At 37.5% G+C, this 16,969-nt stretch overlaps 1 protein-coding gene across 2 annotated transcripts; it reads left to right on the top strand.

Moving 5' to 3' along the window:
• The first annotated feature begins 14 nt into the window (after positions 1-14).
• rnf115b (ring finger protein 115b) lies at positions 15-14,877 on the top strand. Of its 2 annotated transcripts, none has more exons than XM_084423223.1 (9): positions 15-150; positions 5,476-5,534; positions 5,710-5,776; positions 5,920-6,152; positions 7,506-7,574; positions 7,849-7,921; positions 8,123-8,216; positions 9,655-9,770; positions 13,743-14,877. In XM_084423223.1, the coding sequence occupies exons 1-9, from the start codon at positions 73-75 to the stop codon at positions 13,872-13,874; spliced, it is 921 nt and encodes a 306-aa protein (XP_084279349.1). In that variant the 5' UTR covers positions 15-72; the 3' UTR covers positions 13,875-14,877. The 2 variants fall into 2 exon arrangements, with proteins under 2 accessions (XP_084279349.1, XP_084279350.1); XM_084423224.1 differs by lacking the exon at positions 15-150 and adding an exon at positions 3,584-3,603 and having other exon boundaries at positions 13,743-14,007.
• The last annotated feature ends 2,092 nt before the right edge of the window (positions 14,878-16,969 follow it).

Here is a 16,969-nt window from a genome sequence, read left to right as displayed (position 1 = left end):
CTCCTTGACAACCGACGCTCCTTTCCAAATGTGGCGCGTAACGTCATATTCTATAAGCTGTATTGAGTAAAGATGGCGGAGGCTTCTGCTGCCCCACGACACCGGTTCTTCTGTCACTTCTGTAAATGTGAAATCGACCCCAGACTACCGGTGAGTACACAGCCAACACTTTATTAACGAGCGTGTATCTGCGTTTGGTGGTTTGCTCACCCCATATTAGCCTCAACGCAATCGAAGTTTTCCTTCTTTCATTTATAACTTATAAGTTATTACATACTGTAAGTTACTGTATATATTTCTTATACATGCCGTGTTTGTATGAGTTCATGCGCATTAGTATAGAACTGTGGGAATGTCTTTCATGTTAACTGCGGACTAAACGTTATAAGGAATTTGTGATGAGTGCCATGGTTGCAAGGGATTCTGTATCCAAGTTTGGGAGTTAGTCTACTCTGATGCCAAATTTAGCACAGCCTCGATCGTCTGCAATCAAGCAGAAACACATGCAGTCAGTGCATTTATTGGCATGATGATGTGAATGTAATATATCTTTTGGGTAAACAAGTGGAGACGCTATAAAATTACCCTGACATATATTCATACAAGGGTCAACTATATAATGAAGGTAGAATAAAACTGAAAAGTTAAACTGTGTTCTCAGGACAAAGGTATTTTTCATAAATATCAGATCGGGGCAAGTTGTCACACGTCTTTTAAAGGCACACTATGCAGTATTTATACCTTTTTTTTTTTAAATGCAATAACAAATACAAAACAAGACAATAATAAACAATGAACAATACAAAGGGTTACATTACATAAACATAAAAAATATTATATAAAACTAGCTTAAATGATTGACACCATTGCAGAGTCTTACATGCAGCAGAGTTTTTAGAGTACCTCAAAGAATTGAAATATATATCAAAATCTTTCTTAAAAATGAAAAAAGAAGGAGTTTTCTTTGAAAATTTGCACTTGTGAATATAAAATTTGGCAAGAAAAAGTAGCAAGTTTAAAATAAATTTAACATGATAAGGGTCTAGTTTCAGAGACTCACCAAAAAACTGAATTTTTTGGCTTATACAGAAGTTTAAAGATAGATAGCTTTTAACAAAATTTGAAAAGTCAACCCAAAAGATTAGTGTTTATACCTTAAAGGTGCTCTAAGATGTTGGGTGACGTCACTTCTTGTTGACGTTCGAAGTATTGTCAAACAAAACGGAGGCTAGCTCGACCCTCCCTCCTCCTCATCCCGTCCCCTCCCCCTCCCTTCTGTGCTTCCTGAAACAGTCATGAGTGAGTCGGAGGCTTTTCCGATGTAAATTTGGGACTTTGCACGTTCCTTCTCCTTTTCCCTCTTCTTTGCTATTTGTTCATCGGAACGTCATCGGTTGGTCGTGTGTCGGCCATATCAAAATTCAAGAGAATTTAATTCTAACGTTAGTGGTTGTCTAGGACATCTCTCCTCTAGCTAACTTCCCTCTTCATGCTTCTGTCTCCTCCACTCCCCATTAGTGGTCGACCGATATTGTTTTTTTGATGGCCGATGCCGATATCTTAGAGAGCAGGATGGCCGATATAAAGCCGATATTTTTATTATATACTTTATATTTATTTTAATCAATATTTTATACATTTTAAATAAATTAGAAAACAAATCTTTAAAATAAACATGCTTATACTTTAGATGGCAACTTCTTGAATCTGCAATCCCATTACAGTATTTTTCACTAGTAAAGTAATTGTTTAAAAATGTATGAATATATGAATAAAAAGGAAGTAAACACTGTAACGGCACTCAGTAATCTGGTAATATTGTGCGCACTGGTAATCATATTTTTTCAAATAAAGACGGTAAGGTAACGCTAAATATAAAACGCTTAATTTTAAAATGAAGGATTTAAAGTTTCATTCGCACACGCACGGACCGACCGTAACTCGCAGTCACACGTTTATCAGGCTACAAATGCACACTTCACAAGATATCACAGCTGGATTCGATTAAATCTGCAAGGTTTGTGAAATTAAATGTTTATTAGATATTCAGAGATTTGTTTAAATGACGTAGATGCGCATTTGCTGAATGTTGACAGTAAATGAGAAAGTATTTTAGCCTAATTGTTTGCCTTTTCTGTAACAAATAATATAAAAGCAACACTTTACTTTTTCGCATACCATTTACTTTCTTTGTTTACCAGTTCTGTCTAACAAAGTATTAGATATGACTGACAGAGATCGTAAACTAATGAAGACAGAGAATGTGAGTGAGCGTTGTGTGATAAGGCGCTGCTGTTCTCTTCTCAGGCGCTGGCGTTCTCAGCGCTGCCCGTCAAAATAAAAGTCCGGAGCGCCGTCAAAATAAAAGTCCAACACATCGGCCAATCAGAAAAACTTATCGGCTGATGCCGATATTTTAAAAGTGCCAAAGTCGACCACTACTCGTACTCCCCACACCCCCCCTCATGTGCACGCGCACTAACCCCCCAACCCCCAACCCCAAATCATTCTTGTCGGTTATTGGCTGGAACACTGTTTGTTATGTTTCTTGGTCCAGGCTTGGCCAGTTTGTTTTTTGTTGCCATTTGTGGAGCCTGGGCTGTCTACAGAGACCAGGTTTTTTTTTTACAGTGTGTTCAGGGGACAGGCAACTAGCGGATAGTGAGGAGATGTTTGCTGTATGTGACAAAAAATGTTTTGGCCTAAAAAACGCGTGACATCACTTAGAGCACCCTTAATATAACAGCTTCAAAGTCATTTCGATGGTAAACGAACTCGTAGTAGGGCGAATCATCCTGATAGCAAAGCGGGGGGGGGGGGGGGGGGGGGATGGGGGGGATGGGGGGGGGGTACGCCACTGGCAAAACCAGCAATGCAGGTTTGAGAGGTGGCGCCCCGCCAAATCTCGCGAGAATCACGACTTGCTTTACGGCACGACGTCACATATCAACAACATATGAAGCAGCTTCTATGGAAGACACTAGCATGCATTTCAGATGTGAAAGAAAACAAGAAACTATTTAGGACAGTAATGTTAAATACAAGTACTCCACAGCGACTCTAGGGGTCGCTGTTTGACAAAAAAACAAAAACTGCATAGTGTGCCTTTAAAACAATACAGTATTTGTTGATACAACACCACAACACGTTTGGTATTTCAGCACTGTCTTTATTTATTTATTTATTTATTTATTTATTTCAGATTTTTGTTTTGTGTTAATTTATGACAACTCATAAACAGTCATTGTTGTCAGCTATTGAGGTATGTTACTCAAAAGGTTAATGTGTGTTCAATTAGCTGTATTTTTTTCATGGGCAATAACAATGGAAATGTTCAATAGCTTTCTGAAGTCAAGGCCGTGGTAAAATAAATAAATCCACTCTGAGAATTATTCATTAATTCATTCATTAATACTATTTTATTTTGACATTTTATTTGACACTAAATGTTAGATCGGGACAAGCAGTCCAGTGTTTTAATACAATACAGCATTTGCTGACCGCAACACTTGTAACTCCTATAACAGGCTGTTTAATGCAAGTTCCATTGAAGCAACTTGTCTAATAAAGTACTGTCAACTATGGGGTATGTTGTCGCAAAAGGTAAATGTGTGTTCAATGAATTGTATTTTTTTTTCATGGGCAACAACAATGGGAATGTTCAATAGCTTTTTGTAGTAAAAACTACTGTAAAATAAACTAGAAAGTAAATTTTGTTGGGACAAACGTTTATGTTTGCTTGACAAAGCCTTGTTTGAAAGTTTTATAAACTTCCTAGCATGTTTTATCATGTTGCTAGCAAGTTTTATCATGTTGCATGTCTTAGCATGTGTCAAGCATTTTTAGATCATTGTTAACATTTTTTATTTAGTTGCTAGCATGATTTTGCATTTTGCTAACGTTTCTAGAATGTTTTAACGTTTTTCTAACATGATTTAACTTGTTGCCAGCATGTTTTAACATTATTTTACAATTTGCTAGCGCGATCCCATTCCTAACATGTTTTAGCCAAGCGGCAACCTTCCTGTCTCTCTCTTGAATCCAACACGGAAGTGACTTAAACTGCAATTCATCGACTGGCCGCTAGAGACAGGCTCCAAAAGAGAGTCAATCCCATAGACCCCCCCCCATGTTAATGTGCCCAACTTTACAGCAGATTTTTTTTTTTACACCCTGGTTCAAAAAGTGTTTTTTGTCTATATAGCTAATTTTGCCCTTCATGACACCTGAGGGGGGTGCATTTTTTTTATAACTCATCTGTTTAAATTATATTAAGCCTCTTAATTATATTAAGTTCTGCATAATTAAGGGCGTGGCCACTTGAGTGACAGGTGGATTGCCGCTGCTGTCACTACTAGCCGTTTGTCTGCTGTCTGTTAGCTGTCACTTCACCTCAGCTAATCCCGCCTCTTTGCCCATTTTTGGTTATCCGGGAGTGACGCGCCGCCAACATGGTGACGGTCGGCTCCTCCCACTTTGTGGTTCAAAAATGCTCTTCAGAAACCTACGGGTGATACCACGGACACTACGTCCCTATTTTTTTTAGTCTATGGTTTTAGTGTATTGCTAGAATGATTTAGCACGTTGCTAGCATGATCCTAGCATGTTTTAGGACTTTGCTAACATGATTTTACATGTTGCTAATATGTTCTAACATAATTTTACATTTCGCTAGCATGATCTTAGCATGTTTAAACCCACTGCTAGGATGATTTAGCATGTTGCTAACATGATCCTAGCACTGTTTTAGCATTTTAATATCATGTTTTTGCACATTGCTAGCATTTTGTAGTACGTTTCTAGCATGTTGCTAGCATGATTCTAGCATGTTTTAACATGTTGCTAGCCTGTTTTAGCATGTTTCTAGCATTAGTTTTTACATGTATTATTACACTTTCAAACATTTGATAACCCACACTTTGTACACAAACCTCTATGAGACAGATTTACTAACAGTTTGCGCCAGCGCAAACACTCTTTTGGCGTTAAAAATCTACTGTCAGGATTTATTAAAGACGCGCAGTGAAAAACTAGCACTGAAAAGGCGTGGACACACTTATTTTTGCAGCTGACCTTATTGCATATGCATTTGTAGGAGATTCCTTGTCAGACGCAAAATTTATGGAGAGTGTTTAAGTGAATCACGCAACACGATTTACTAAGGATTGCGCTTGTCAGTTTACCGGTATTTGCACTATTATTTAACACCCCAAAAAAGCATGTCTTAAACCAGACACTAATTTGCGCTGCTCTTGGTAGATTGCATTGGGCATTATGGAAATGATCCGGCTGTGTTTGTGTTCTTTAATGTGCTCATTGTCAGTAAATCACCTGCAGAACTTTCCCCTTCCATCTGTGCTTTTATGGGATTGCACTTTCATGCTAATTGCCCTGTTTAGTAACCTAAAAGTCAACTTCTGAATTCAGAAGCAATTTGTTTGGAACTGATGTACATAATAAATTACCTTTGAACAGGAATATGTTTGTCCCAAATGTGAATCTGGCTTCATTGAAGAGGTGTCAGAGAACTCCAGGTGAGTTTCGCATTTATGCCACTATGTAATAATAAAGATTGAATTGTTTTTCATTACTGTTATTGCATGTATCTCTGTTTATTATACTTAAAATATCCTGTTTATGTCTAATAGGAATGATTTGTCTTTTAATTATGATGTTTGTCATTTTCAATGAGTAAAACATGTTTTTCAGTCTTCTGCAGAGTCTTGATGGCAGTGACGGGGCTGGCAGTGATGACATGGCCTCACAGTTTGCGGAGGTATAATACTATACAATTTTATATTTATATATATACCCTCCTTTGACTCAGAATGACTTTGCTGGTGCAGAGGAAATAATTCCTTAGGGGGGTCAGTCATAGTTTTGTTTCTCTATGAGTCTTTTGTCTTTTCCTTTGATTAGCTGTGGCAGCTGCTCTTCATGGAACGTTCTGCGCTCCTATCCGACCCCGCGGTCACAGACGCGCCCCGCAGCCGCTCTGGGGTCGAGGCAGCAGTTGGTGATCCTGCCTCTGGGACTGCGGGACCTGTAGCTTTAGAGGAGTCTTTGTCAGACTGCACAGAGCCTGCGCTTCACCCTCAACAGAACAGCCAGGAGCGAAACTCTACACTGGATCAGGGACAGGCTGTGGAGGGGTGTGTAGGGACACTTGTTACAGCTGCTGTCTTCTAGGAGTTCTACAAGACGGAATATATAATGATCTGTATTTGGTCAAGTTTAGCATTCGGTTTGAACATGCAAATGTTTTATACATAAATATAATCTGGTTTTTTTCTTTTGCACAGTGAGGATCTGTTGATTTGCACAGTTGCAACATTCATAATATATTTAGTATATCCATGTTTCTTTTTACTTGGCACTGGGATTTGACTTGACTAATCTACAGTATTCTTTACTAATTAAATTCATCATGTTTTAACCTGCATATACAAAAACTATTTTAAATCAATCTAGTTTTTAGTACCTTGGCTATTTTTAACACCTATTTGATGCGAAATGAATCTAAAATATTCCAGAATATTTTTTTTTTATAATTCACCATTAGTCATTTACCTGGTCCAACAGATAGATCATGGTTTCAACATTAATAATTGGAAATTATTATAGGAAAGAAACAACTGTAACATATTTACACACTAACACACTCGCACACAAACACATTCTCACACACACACACACACTCTCTCTCTGACTCATAAACACACACTCTCTCCAACTCTCTCTCTCTCACACACTCCCTCCCTCACGCACGCACGCACGCACGCACGCGCTCTCTCTCTCTCTCTCTCTCTCTCTCTCTCTCTCTCTCTCTCTCTCTCTCTCTCTCTCTCTCTCTCTTAAACTTAAACTTAAATACACAGGCTAGTGATGAACAGAATACAAACAGGTGATATCGGTAATGAATGTCCATGGTAACATTGTGGCGGGAAAATAGAACAAAGGGAAACATGTGACTGAAGAGAAACAAACTAAAAGTCCTTGAAAACGAAACAACATTGATAATAGTTAAGAAACATTTCTTAAGCACCAAATCAGTATATTAGAATGATTTCTGAATATGATTTTAAAATATATTAAAATAGAAAACAGTTATTTAAATTTTAATAATATTTAATAATATTACTGTTTTTACTGTATTTTTTTTATCAAATAAATGCAGCCATGAAAGACGTAAGAGAACACAAGACATTTATTTCAAAAACATAAAAGAATATTAGTGTATAGAAAGTTCCATGATTTCCCCATGACACTTTTTCCCCATGACACAATTTCCATGACTTTTCTAGGCCAGAAAACATAATTTTTAAAACGTATATATATTTACAAGTTTTCAATGGTGGGAAAATCTGATTAATAAGAATTTCTTAATTTATCTAGAACTCTACAAAGACTGGATTTTTTTATTATTATTATTATGAAGACTGATATTCTGATATTACAAACGTGAACTCTTTCTTTTTAAATGCAACAAAACTTGTTTCTTTAAGGATTGTCCAGCAGTTCTTGGCTGGTCTGTTTTCCAATTCTGACAGTGCAGGTTCCCAACCCTCCTCATGGTATGTTTTTGTGGTTTACCGTGATTCTGTTAAGTGGAATATGTTCCTGAAATAACATTCCTGTAAATCAATCAATTCATCAGATTTCAGGTGTGGCTGGGCTTAAACAATATTCTTATCAACCCATCACCTTTTGTTTGTTTGACAGGACTGTTGTTCCAGGACCAACAAAAGATATTCATGGTCCCCTTTGTCCTATAAATTCATTCATTACTATATGTGAAGCCAATATCTACAGATCTATCCAATGTTTTATCAATAACCTGTTTCTCAGGTCTAGCATGCTACACTCTAACCCTGAAGATTATGCTTGGGGACAAGGAGGTTTAGATGTGGTCATCACACAGGTTAGTCACACCGTCATCTAATGATGTGACTCATCATGTCCTCAACCTTTTTGCACTTAGCCTCATTAGTCTTCGCAGTATTTTGCCTGTTGCCACTTAAATTTGTCCCCAAGCTAAAATCGAGAAGACGTTTTATTTTGTTTACCAAAATTAAAGAAACATTAGAAATATCTTTTTTTTTTTTTTTCTGTTCTCTTCCAGTTGCTTGGTCAGTCTGAAAACACCGGCCCCCCTCCTGCCGAGAAGGAGATGATCTCATCTCTCCCCACTGTTAGCATCTCCTCCGAACAGGCTGGTAAGTTCCCATAATCCTCTGAGTCACCATGCACACTTCATTTTAAATGCTGTAAAGCAAAACAGGGCTGTTCACATACCTCTGGTCACCTCCAAGAAGCGTTTTTCTTGCTTTTCCTGGCAGTCTCTTTTATTGAGTATGATAAATTTAAGAGGGTGAACTGGAAAGTGTTAAAACAAGACGAATCTCTATGATTCTGACAGCAGTGCATTGTGTATTTGCCATATTCATGTCAAATGTTTCCAGAGACTTACATTTTTCTCCTCAAATTATTGATTTGCTGAGCCACAAATCACTTTGTTCATTCAGTCGCAATTTTTTTTTAAAGCGTCGCAGATAACCGGTAACATTCTCAGAACTTTGGAACTGCAAATCCTGCTGGAAAATGAAGTCAGCATCTCCATAAAGCTTGTCTGCTGAAGGAAGCATGAAGTGCTCTGAAAATGTCCTGGTAGGCGGCTGCGTTGAGTGGACAGCACAGTGGACCAACACCAGCCGATGACATGGCTCCCCAAACCAACACAGACTGTGGAAACTTCACACTGGACTTCAAGCATCTTGGATTGTGTGCCTCTCCATTCTTCCTCCAGACTCTGGGACCTTGGTTTCCAAATGATATGCAAAATTTGCTCTCATCAGAAAAGAGGACTTTGGTCCACTGTGCTTTATTAAATCCAGAGTCAACGCAGCCGTCTACCAGGACATTTTCAGAGCACTTCATGCTTCCTTCATTTTCCAGCAGGATTTGCACCTGCCCACACTGCCAAAAGAACCAAAACCTGGTTCAATGACCATGGTATCACTGTGTAATTACTGTGTGATTTCATGTAATATTCAAATTTTTTGAAATCCTGTTTTCATGGGTTTTATGAGCTGGAAGCCCAAATTATGTACAAATAAACAACTAAATACTTGAAATCGTTTAAGTTGTGGGCCCTGAATCTATAATCTATGGAAGTTTAACGTTTTGAATGGAATTATGGAAATAAATAAACTTTTCCATGATATTCAAATTTTTTGGAAAGGGTCTGTACATTGCACATCACCTAATTTCTCAAAGGTTTGTGCTGAAAACGGTTCATTTGAAGATTCAGTCTCTCTAAACCCCTTCTTACCACAAGCCTACTCTGCTCTGATTGGTCAGACGGCCCAGTCTCTCGTTATTAGTCTACCGCCTGACGACTCATTTCGGCAGTTCAGAATTTATTCTTTATTTTAGGAGACAATAACTTTATTTGTCGTGCACAACTTTGCAGACATTTTACATTTACAAACAGCTATATTTCACACTGCATGGTAGTGTAGGTAATATTCGAAAAATCATAATGGGGCACTTTAATGGGAACGTACTGTACATATTTTTGCAGCACTTGACAATTGCTTTCTCCGTTTTTCTGGTGTGTTCATCCATGCATATTTTTCCCCGTCTCTCTCACAGCATGCCGGCTGGAATGCCCTGTGTGTAGAGAGGAATACTCTGTAGGGGAATCTGTCCGACAGCTGCCCTGTCTGCACTACTTTCACAGCAACTGTATTGTGCCCTGGCTTCAACTGGTATGAGTCTCATAAAACGACCTTAGTGCTGGATCTTCTGTAATCAGACCCATGTTTACTAAAGCGAAACATAAGCTTACTTTAGTGCTGCTTGCGTGTCCTAAATAGTGGTGGCCATGTGTAATCGTTGGTTGTATTTGACTTACAAGCAAAAATGTTTGGAAGGACCTCTAGTGGTGGACATAGGAAAAACAACCTTACTCTAATGGACTAATAATCAAAGCCTGTAGATGTGGTCAGTCATGACGTAGACCAACCCGAAGTCTAATTCACCCTCGGGAATTTCCACTGGGTTTTTTAAAATGTCAGTTTTCGAATTTATGAGCACAATAAACATTGTGGCTAACATTACTTGAAGAGACCTTCACATTTTTTCTTTACGACATTACACCAAGTCATACCACAAACAGGTTTGAAATGTGCTCAGACGTTAATGATATTTGAAAACTGTAGGTCATAGAATACTAAATTATGTGCTAAAATAACCTATGCTACCGTTTAAAAGTTTGGGGTTGATTTTGAGTCTCTAATGCTCACCAAGGCTACTTTTATTTGATAAACAGTACTATTGTGAAATATTATTACAATTTAAAATAAATGTTATCTATTTTAATGTATTTTTAAAATGTAGTTTATTTCTGTAATGACAAATCTGAATTTTCAGCATCATTACTCCAGTCTTCAGTGTCACATGATCCTTCGGAAATCATTCTAATATGCTGATTTGTTGCCAAAGAAACATTTCTTATTATTATGTTTATAACAGTTGTTCTGCTTAATATTTTTAAGAAATACATAGTTCAGTCATGAAACTTCTGAGCAGCTGATTGGTTCTCATAAAGGGTCATAAAATTCCAAATTTTAACAGAGTTATGTGTGTTGAACATCATAGAAGTCAATGTTACCATCCGTTAGTTTTGTTTGTAGGAGAAAACGGGTTAATTTGAAACTTTTTTTTGCGGTATTTTTAACTTCCGGGTTTAAATCCGTCTGCTTGTCGGCGTCGCAGGATGTGGTGTTTTCTTGTACTATAATAGATCGATGACTCATCTGTGTCTCTTAATTATTCATGTGCATTTATTTGTGCATTAAATTATAGCTGTCACAGGATATGTATGTATTTGTGTAATTTACGGTGAGCTCACAAAACCATATGTATGTTGTGTTGCGTGTAATGGTAAATAAATGCTGTGTTTGTCAGTCTCCCCTCTTCCACCTCCACTCAGCACTCAACCACACCCACTTTTGTAGCATTTTTCAAAACAGTAGCGAGAACTGACTGCTTCTGAAACAGGGGATTTCATGACCCTTTAAAGCTGACCGAGTCAGTGTACCGTGCCATGGGATTTTTTTCTAGCCCTCCACCTTCCCCAGCACCACCTGCCTAGATCTGTAAGGGCTTCTCCCTACTTCCCTTTATAGCAGCTTGCATTCTATTCACTGTATTTATCTGCATGTTTCAGCAGTAGCCTTTACTCACGCAACAGCAGCAGCGTAGCAGATCTAGCCCTCCAAGACTAAGCCTATTTACTAGGGCTGGGAGAAAAAATCGATTCACCTAGCTATCGCGATTTTTCACATTCAAATTCAATTGCTTTATTTTTGTAGTTGCTTTTGCATGAGGTTGACAGAAGTTGGCCGCTTTCGTTCCAACAATAGATGAAATGTGTCGCTATCTATGAGTGTTGAGTGACGTAAAGTGGAAGAATGGAAGAGACGTGAGACTGAAAGCACTGAAAAGCCCTCGCGCTACTCATATGCTGAGAGAGAGATAAGACAATAGAGCTGCACGATTCATCTTTAAAAGACTGTGATCTCGATTCAAACACCCACGCGACCTTTCAATTCGTCTGTCTATTAAACTTTGACAAAATCATATCGCAACATTCAAAGCTGTGTTGGAGCTGCCGCTGACCCGGAGAGAGTTGTCATGAAACAGCTTCACAAACAGTCTTTTCAACCTCATAGTATCATTATTTCTGTGATGCAATAGTTAAAATTATCATAGAAGAACTTGGATAAAAGTTTAAAGTTCAAACATGAACACTGATGTCTACGATAACGATCAAAATCAGCTTTTGATAGAAACTTGGTGCTTAAAATAATGCATTTATCATTACATTGTTTCGCCACTAAGTGGCGACAAGTGACTTAATTTTTATTTGTTATTGAATCATTTATTCAAGGGAATGTAGTATTGTATGATTCTTCTGAAATAAAAGTCAGAAAGATGGGATGATTTGTTTTTGTAAATATGACTCATCTTATACATCATGTACAGTCTGTATAAGTGTATGATTTAAAGGGATACTCCACTTTTTTTGGAAATAGGCTCATTTTACAACTCCCCCAGAGTTAAACAGTTGAGTTTTACCGTTTTGGAATCCATTCAGCCGATCTCCGGGTCTGGGGGTCCCACTTTTAGCATAGCTTAGCATAATGCATTGAACCGGACAAGACCATTAGCATCTCTCTCAAAAAAATGAACAAAGAGTTTCGATATTTTTCCTATTTAAAACTTGACTCTTCTGTAGTTACATCGTGTACTAAGACCGACGGAAAATGTAAAGTTGCGATTTTCTCATTCCTGCGTAATAATCAAGAAACTTTGCTGCTGTACCATGGGTGAAGCGGGCGTAATGATATGACGCAGCGCATGCCGCCTGATAATAGGCTACTGAGCTGGGGACTATTATCAGGCGCTGCGTCATATCATTACGCCTGCTGGACCCATGGTACTGCAGCAAAGTTTCTTGATTATTACGCAGGAATGAGAGTATAGTTCCTAGCCACATCAGCCTAGAAAATCGCAACTTTACATTTTCCGTCGGTCTTAGTACACGATGTAACTACAGAAGAGTCAAGTTTTAAATAGGAAAAATATCGAAACTCTTTGTTAATTTTTTTGAGAGAGATGCTAATGGTCTTGTCCGGTTCAATGCATTATGCTAAGCTATGCTAAAAGTGGGACCCCCAGACCCGGAGATCGACTGAATGGATTCCAAAACGGTAAAACTCACCTGTTTAACTCTGGGGGAGTTGTAAAATGAGCATATTTCCAAAAAAAGTGGAGTATCCCTTTAACTTTTCCCGATGGTCTAGTGTTTAAAAAAATGGCAATATATTGCAATATCGAATCGCAATACTTGTAGAATCGCAATTCTTAAAAAAATCGCAATACATATCATATCGTACCCAAGTATCGTGATAGTATCGAATCGGGAGATGGGTGTATCGTCCCAGCCCTACTATTCACATTCCATTCTTATAAATAAATGCTGTTTAAAGCAACACTAAGGAACATTTTTTACCTTAAAATAATATTTCCAAAATCGTATCAGTGGTTCAAGTCGTAACAGGGCGAAAGGCACTTCTGGATTCACTTTGCAGCCCTATATCTGCTATAACCACACCATGCAAGTTTGTCAAACCGGGTCGCGTTTATGTAGTTCGAATGAGACATAAGGAAAACTACAAATTTGACTTGCTTTACGTCAAGCGCTACAATAGTCATTATTTAGTTTTCCTTCGTTTCTGATCTCGCAATACATCATGCTTTCATGAAATCATGCAACATACTCTACCTGGTCAGTGGACATCGTTCATTCCAAAGCCGGTGCTGGATAAACAGCGAGTGTGCGTGCGGCGAAATTATTTACGACAGCGGTAATGGACAATTCCGCTTCCAACCTGTAGGGCGACCGAAGAGGAAAAGTTCCTTAGTGTTGCTTTAACTATATTCCAAGAGTTGTCATGATTGAACTGCATTTCATTTTTGAGATTTTTTAGTAACATTGTCTTTAGAGTAATTTTTTATCAATTTAATGTGTCCTTGCTGAATAAAAGTACAATTTTCTCTCAAAAAAAAAAAATCATGGTGACCCCAATCTTTTGAACGATAGCTTATGAAAAAAATTAAACGAAAAAGAAATTACTCTTCTGTCCTCATTTTGTGCTGTTTTGTGTTAATAGCACGACACCTGCCCTGTCTGCCGGAAAAGTCTGGATGGTGAAGACTGGGGTTTCCAGCCACAGACAGGACCTCCTGGGGCAATCCCCTCACCAACCAATGTAGAGGAATGTAGCACCTTTGAGACTATTTAGCCTCCTTTTCCTTCCTTGATTAGTTTGATCAATCCAGGACAAAGAGAAGCACCATAGCCATGTGCACCAGTGCTTCTTGGAGCCCCTGAAAAGACCTTCCAGTCAAGTGCCTTCTATTTCGAGAGACATTTTAATCAGACAACCCTGTTTAAAACAATATCTGTTTGATAAGCATCTATATCTGTTAATTTTGTTTGTATAATGTTTGTGAACTAAAATCCCACCAAGGATGTTTACAGTCCAACCTGAGCAAACGCATTTCAACTTTGACTTCAGTTTTGATAATTCCAGGTTGGAATAAACACGGTCTCTTCGGTGGGCCCGCAGGACTGGAGCTCACAACCGCTGAGATAGATGATACAGATGTCTCAGGGGATACGGTTCAAGTTGCATATGCATATTTAATGGCATGGCACACTTTTACCCTATAGCTTCTTCAGAGCTCTCGTTTCAATAACTCACAAAGAAGTCGGCGCACAGTTCACTTTCCCTTACCTGTCAATGGATGACATCTGCTTCACGCATGCCTTCGCTCTTTTGAAGGTATCATAGAAACACAAAGATTTAGATACATGCTGAAGTTTTGCACTGTCAAACGTTTAGTCTGCTCTACATGGTTTGGGTTCATAGTTTACACTTCTGTTTTGTGGTTGTTGGTGATTTACATATAGATTTTTTTGAAGGTTTTGGGGTTTTTGTAGATAGATAAAAAAAAAAAAAAGTACTTAGTGGATGATATCTTGAAGCTGTTTGATGTTCCTCTGGGTGCTTTTGTCCTCATTCTCAGGGTTCCTTGACTTTCTGCTCCATATTTTGATATTGAGATACAGTCCCATTTATAAGAATGTTCACTTCACAATATGGCCTTTGCACATTTTGAATGTCATTCAATCTCAAATGTGAACGTGAAATGTTTACAAGGAAAAATAATGTTGCAATAAATAACTAGAAAAAGGCACATAACTTTTATAAGCCAACCTATTACATATTGCACTCTCAAAGCAAATAAATAAAATAATTTATTACAACGAGTTTTGTGTGTTTTAGATAGTGTATGAACTATATGGGGTTTTCAACTGTTGATAGAGTTCAGGGTGGTTGATGGTTGATATATTATAAATAATTCATCCTAATGACGGAAAAACAATGTGTTAACATTTATTTTACATATTTAAGCCTAGTATCGGATTGAAGACTCATTATAGAATTATGATTAATAAACCAATCATAATTCCATAATTTAATCATAATAGAGTTTTGTAGTGTTTAGTTTTACATGCACCTTTCAAAGGTTTGGGGTCAGTACGATTTTTTTAAATACTTTTTTCCAGCAAGGATGCATTAAATTGATTGAAAGTGACACTGAAGACACTTATAATGTTATAAAAGATTTTTATTTCAAATAAATGCTGTTCTTTTGATCATTCTATGAATCAATACTGGAAAAAATGAATCAAGTTTCCACAATAATATAAAATAAAGAGTTTTCAACATTGATAATAATAAGAAATGTTTCTTGAGCAGCAAATCAGCATATTAGAATGATTTCTGAAGGATCATGTGACACTGAAGACTGGAGTAATGATGCTGAAAATTCAGCTTTGCCATCACAGGAAAGAAAAGACAATTTAGAAATAGAAAACATTTTAAATTGTAATAGTATTTCATAACATTACTGTTTTTACTGTATTTTTTATCAAATAAATACAGCCTTGGTGAGCATAAGAGACTCCTTTCAAAAACACGTGAACGGTAGTGTGTTTGCATGCTTTGAGAGGCAGATATGCTTTCAAAATTGATCTGTCATTTAGATTTTGAATGAAGAGAAAGCTTCTGAACGTAGCTTCCTAATTAATTTATGTTATTAATATTTGACACGTCCTCATGCCATGCACTCAGTCAGATTAATTATCTCATTTGCAGCTTGAAAAATCCCACATCAAATTAGTTACAAAACAGCAACAGTTTCACTATGAATTCTGATTTCCATTTGTTTTACCAAGGCCATTTCTGCATTATTGGTAGAGTTAAATGAGACACGTGACTATTCATATTTCTTCATGGAGCAATGTCCCTACAATGATAATCCCTTGACATTATAATAAGACACTCAGGACTTGTTTAAATGCAGAATTGTTACTTAGATCAATGTAAAAGAAATAACCATGTTTTGCGCAACTGTATATTTCACCATCCGCCCCCTCCAAGCTTGATTCGAAGTTTGTGTGGATGGAGTAAAAGGTCAAATAAAAAAGCAGGTTTCAGTGGTTATATTGTTGCTCTAATTATTGCAAATTATGCCCACTTATGCTATTACCGAACACCCCACAGCTAATACCCACGAAAGTTTCAATATTTCTCTGTGGTTAAACACTGATATTACACAACAGGATCCAGAAATGGCTATAATTGATGCCCTTTTCGCAATAGGTGTTGGGATTTTGATAACTCTCAGTGGCTGCATCCGAAATTGCATACTTCCCTATAAAGGTGAAAAACAGTATGTGATGAAAGAAAAATGCCCGAATTCGCAGTATTCATAAAAGAGTAGGCAAAAAGTACCCAGATGACCTACTACTTCCGACTAGATTCTTAAGTGTGCATATACAATGGACTATCCCATGAGGCCAAGGGAGAGGATTTATGAATGGCAGCGAGGCGACATAACTGATGCTGGTAGGTCACATGATAATGACAACATGGTGTAGTAGCTACATCCAGATTACACTCATACTACAAACATTCATACTATATAGAATATACTTTTTAGATGTTGTGAAGTTATTACTTATTCAAAATAAGTACCTACTCAATAAAGTATGCGATTTTGGACACAGCCCAAGACTCTCTTGAATTTATCAACTAAAAAGATTTGTTCAGTAGCCCTTTCTGTAGTACCTCCTTACGCCAGTAGGTGGCGCCAAGTCAGTGAGTGTTTTGTTGAGTCATTGAATAATTTACTGAACTGACTTGTTAAAAAAAGTTGTTTAACTGAAAGTCTTATTATTAATTAATTAGTCTTTAAACATCACTTGAATCACTTTCAGGGGATAAACAATCTAACAATGACAGCCGATCAAAATCCCCCTTACAAC

The sequence above is a fragment of the Rutilus rutilus genome (assembly GCF_951802725.1).
Source record: "Rutilus rutilus genome assembly, chromosome: 11".
NCBI classification, from domain to species: domain Eukaryota; kingdom Metazoa; phylum Chordata; class Actinopteri; order Cypriniformes; family Leuciscidae; genus Rutilus; species Rutilus rutilus.
This window is presented reverse-complemented; position numbering and strand designations above follow the sequence as displayed.

Bases quoted from the DNA above. Each gene is read 5' to 3' on its own strand.
- rnf115b (XM_084423223.1), top strand. From the start codon at position 73: ATGGCGGAGGCTTCTGCTGCCCCACGACACCGGTTCTTCTGTCACTTC. The intron at 7,575-7,848 runs GTATGTTTTTGT...CCTGTTTCTCAG, and splicing joins GGTTCCCAACCCTCCTCATG to GTCTAGCATGCTACACTCTA. The intron at 7,922-8,122 runs GTTAGTCACACC...GTTCTCTTCCAG, and splicing joins TAGATGTGGTCATCACACAG to TTGCTTGGTCAGTCTGAAAA.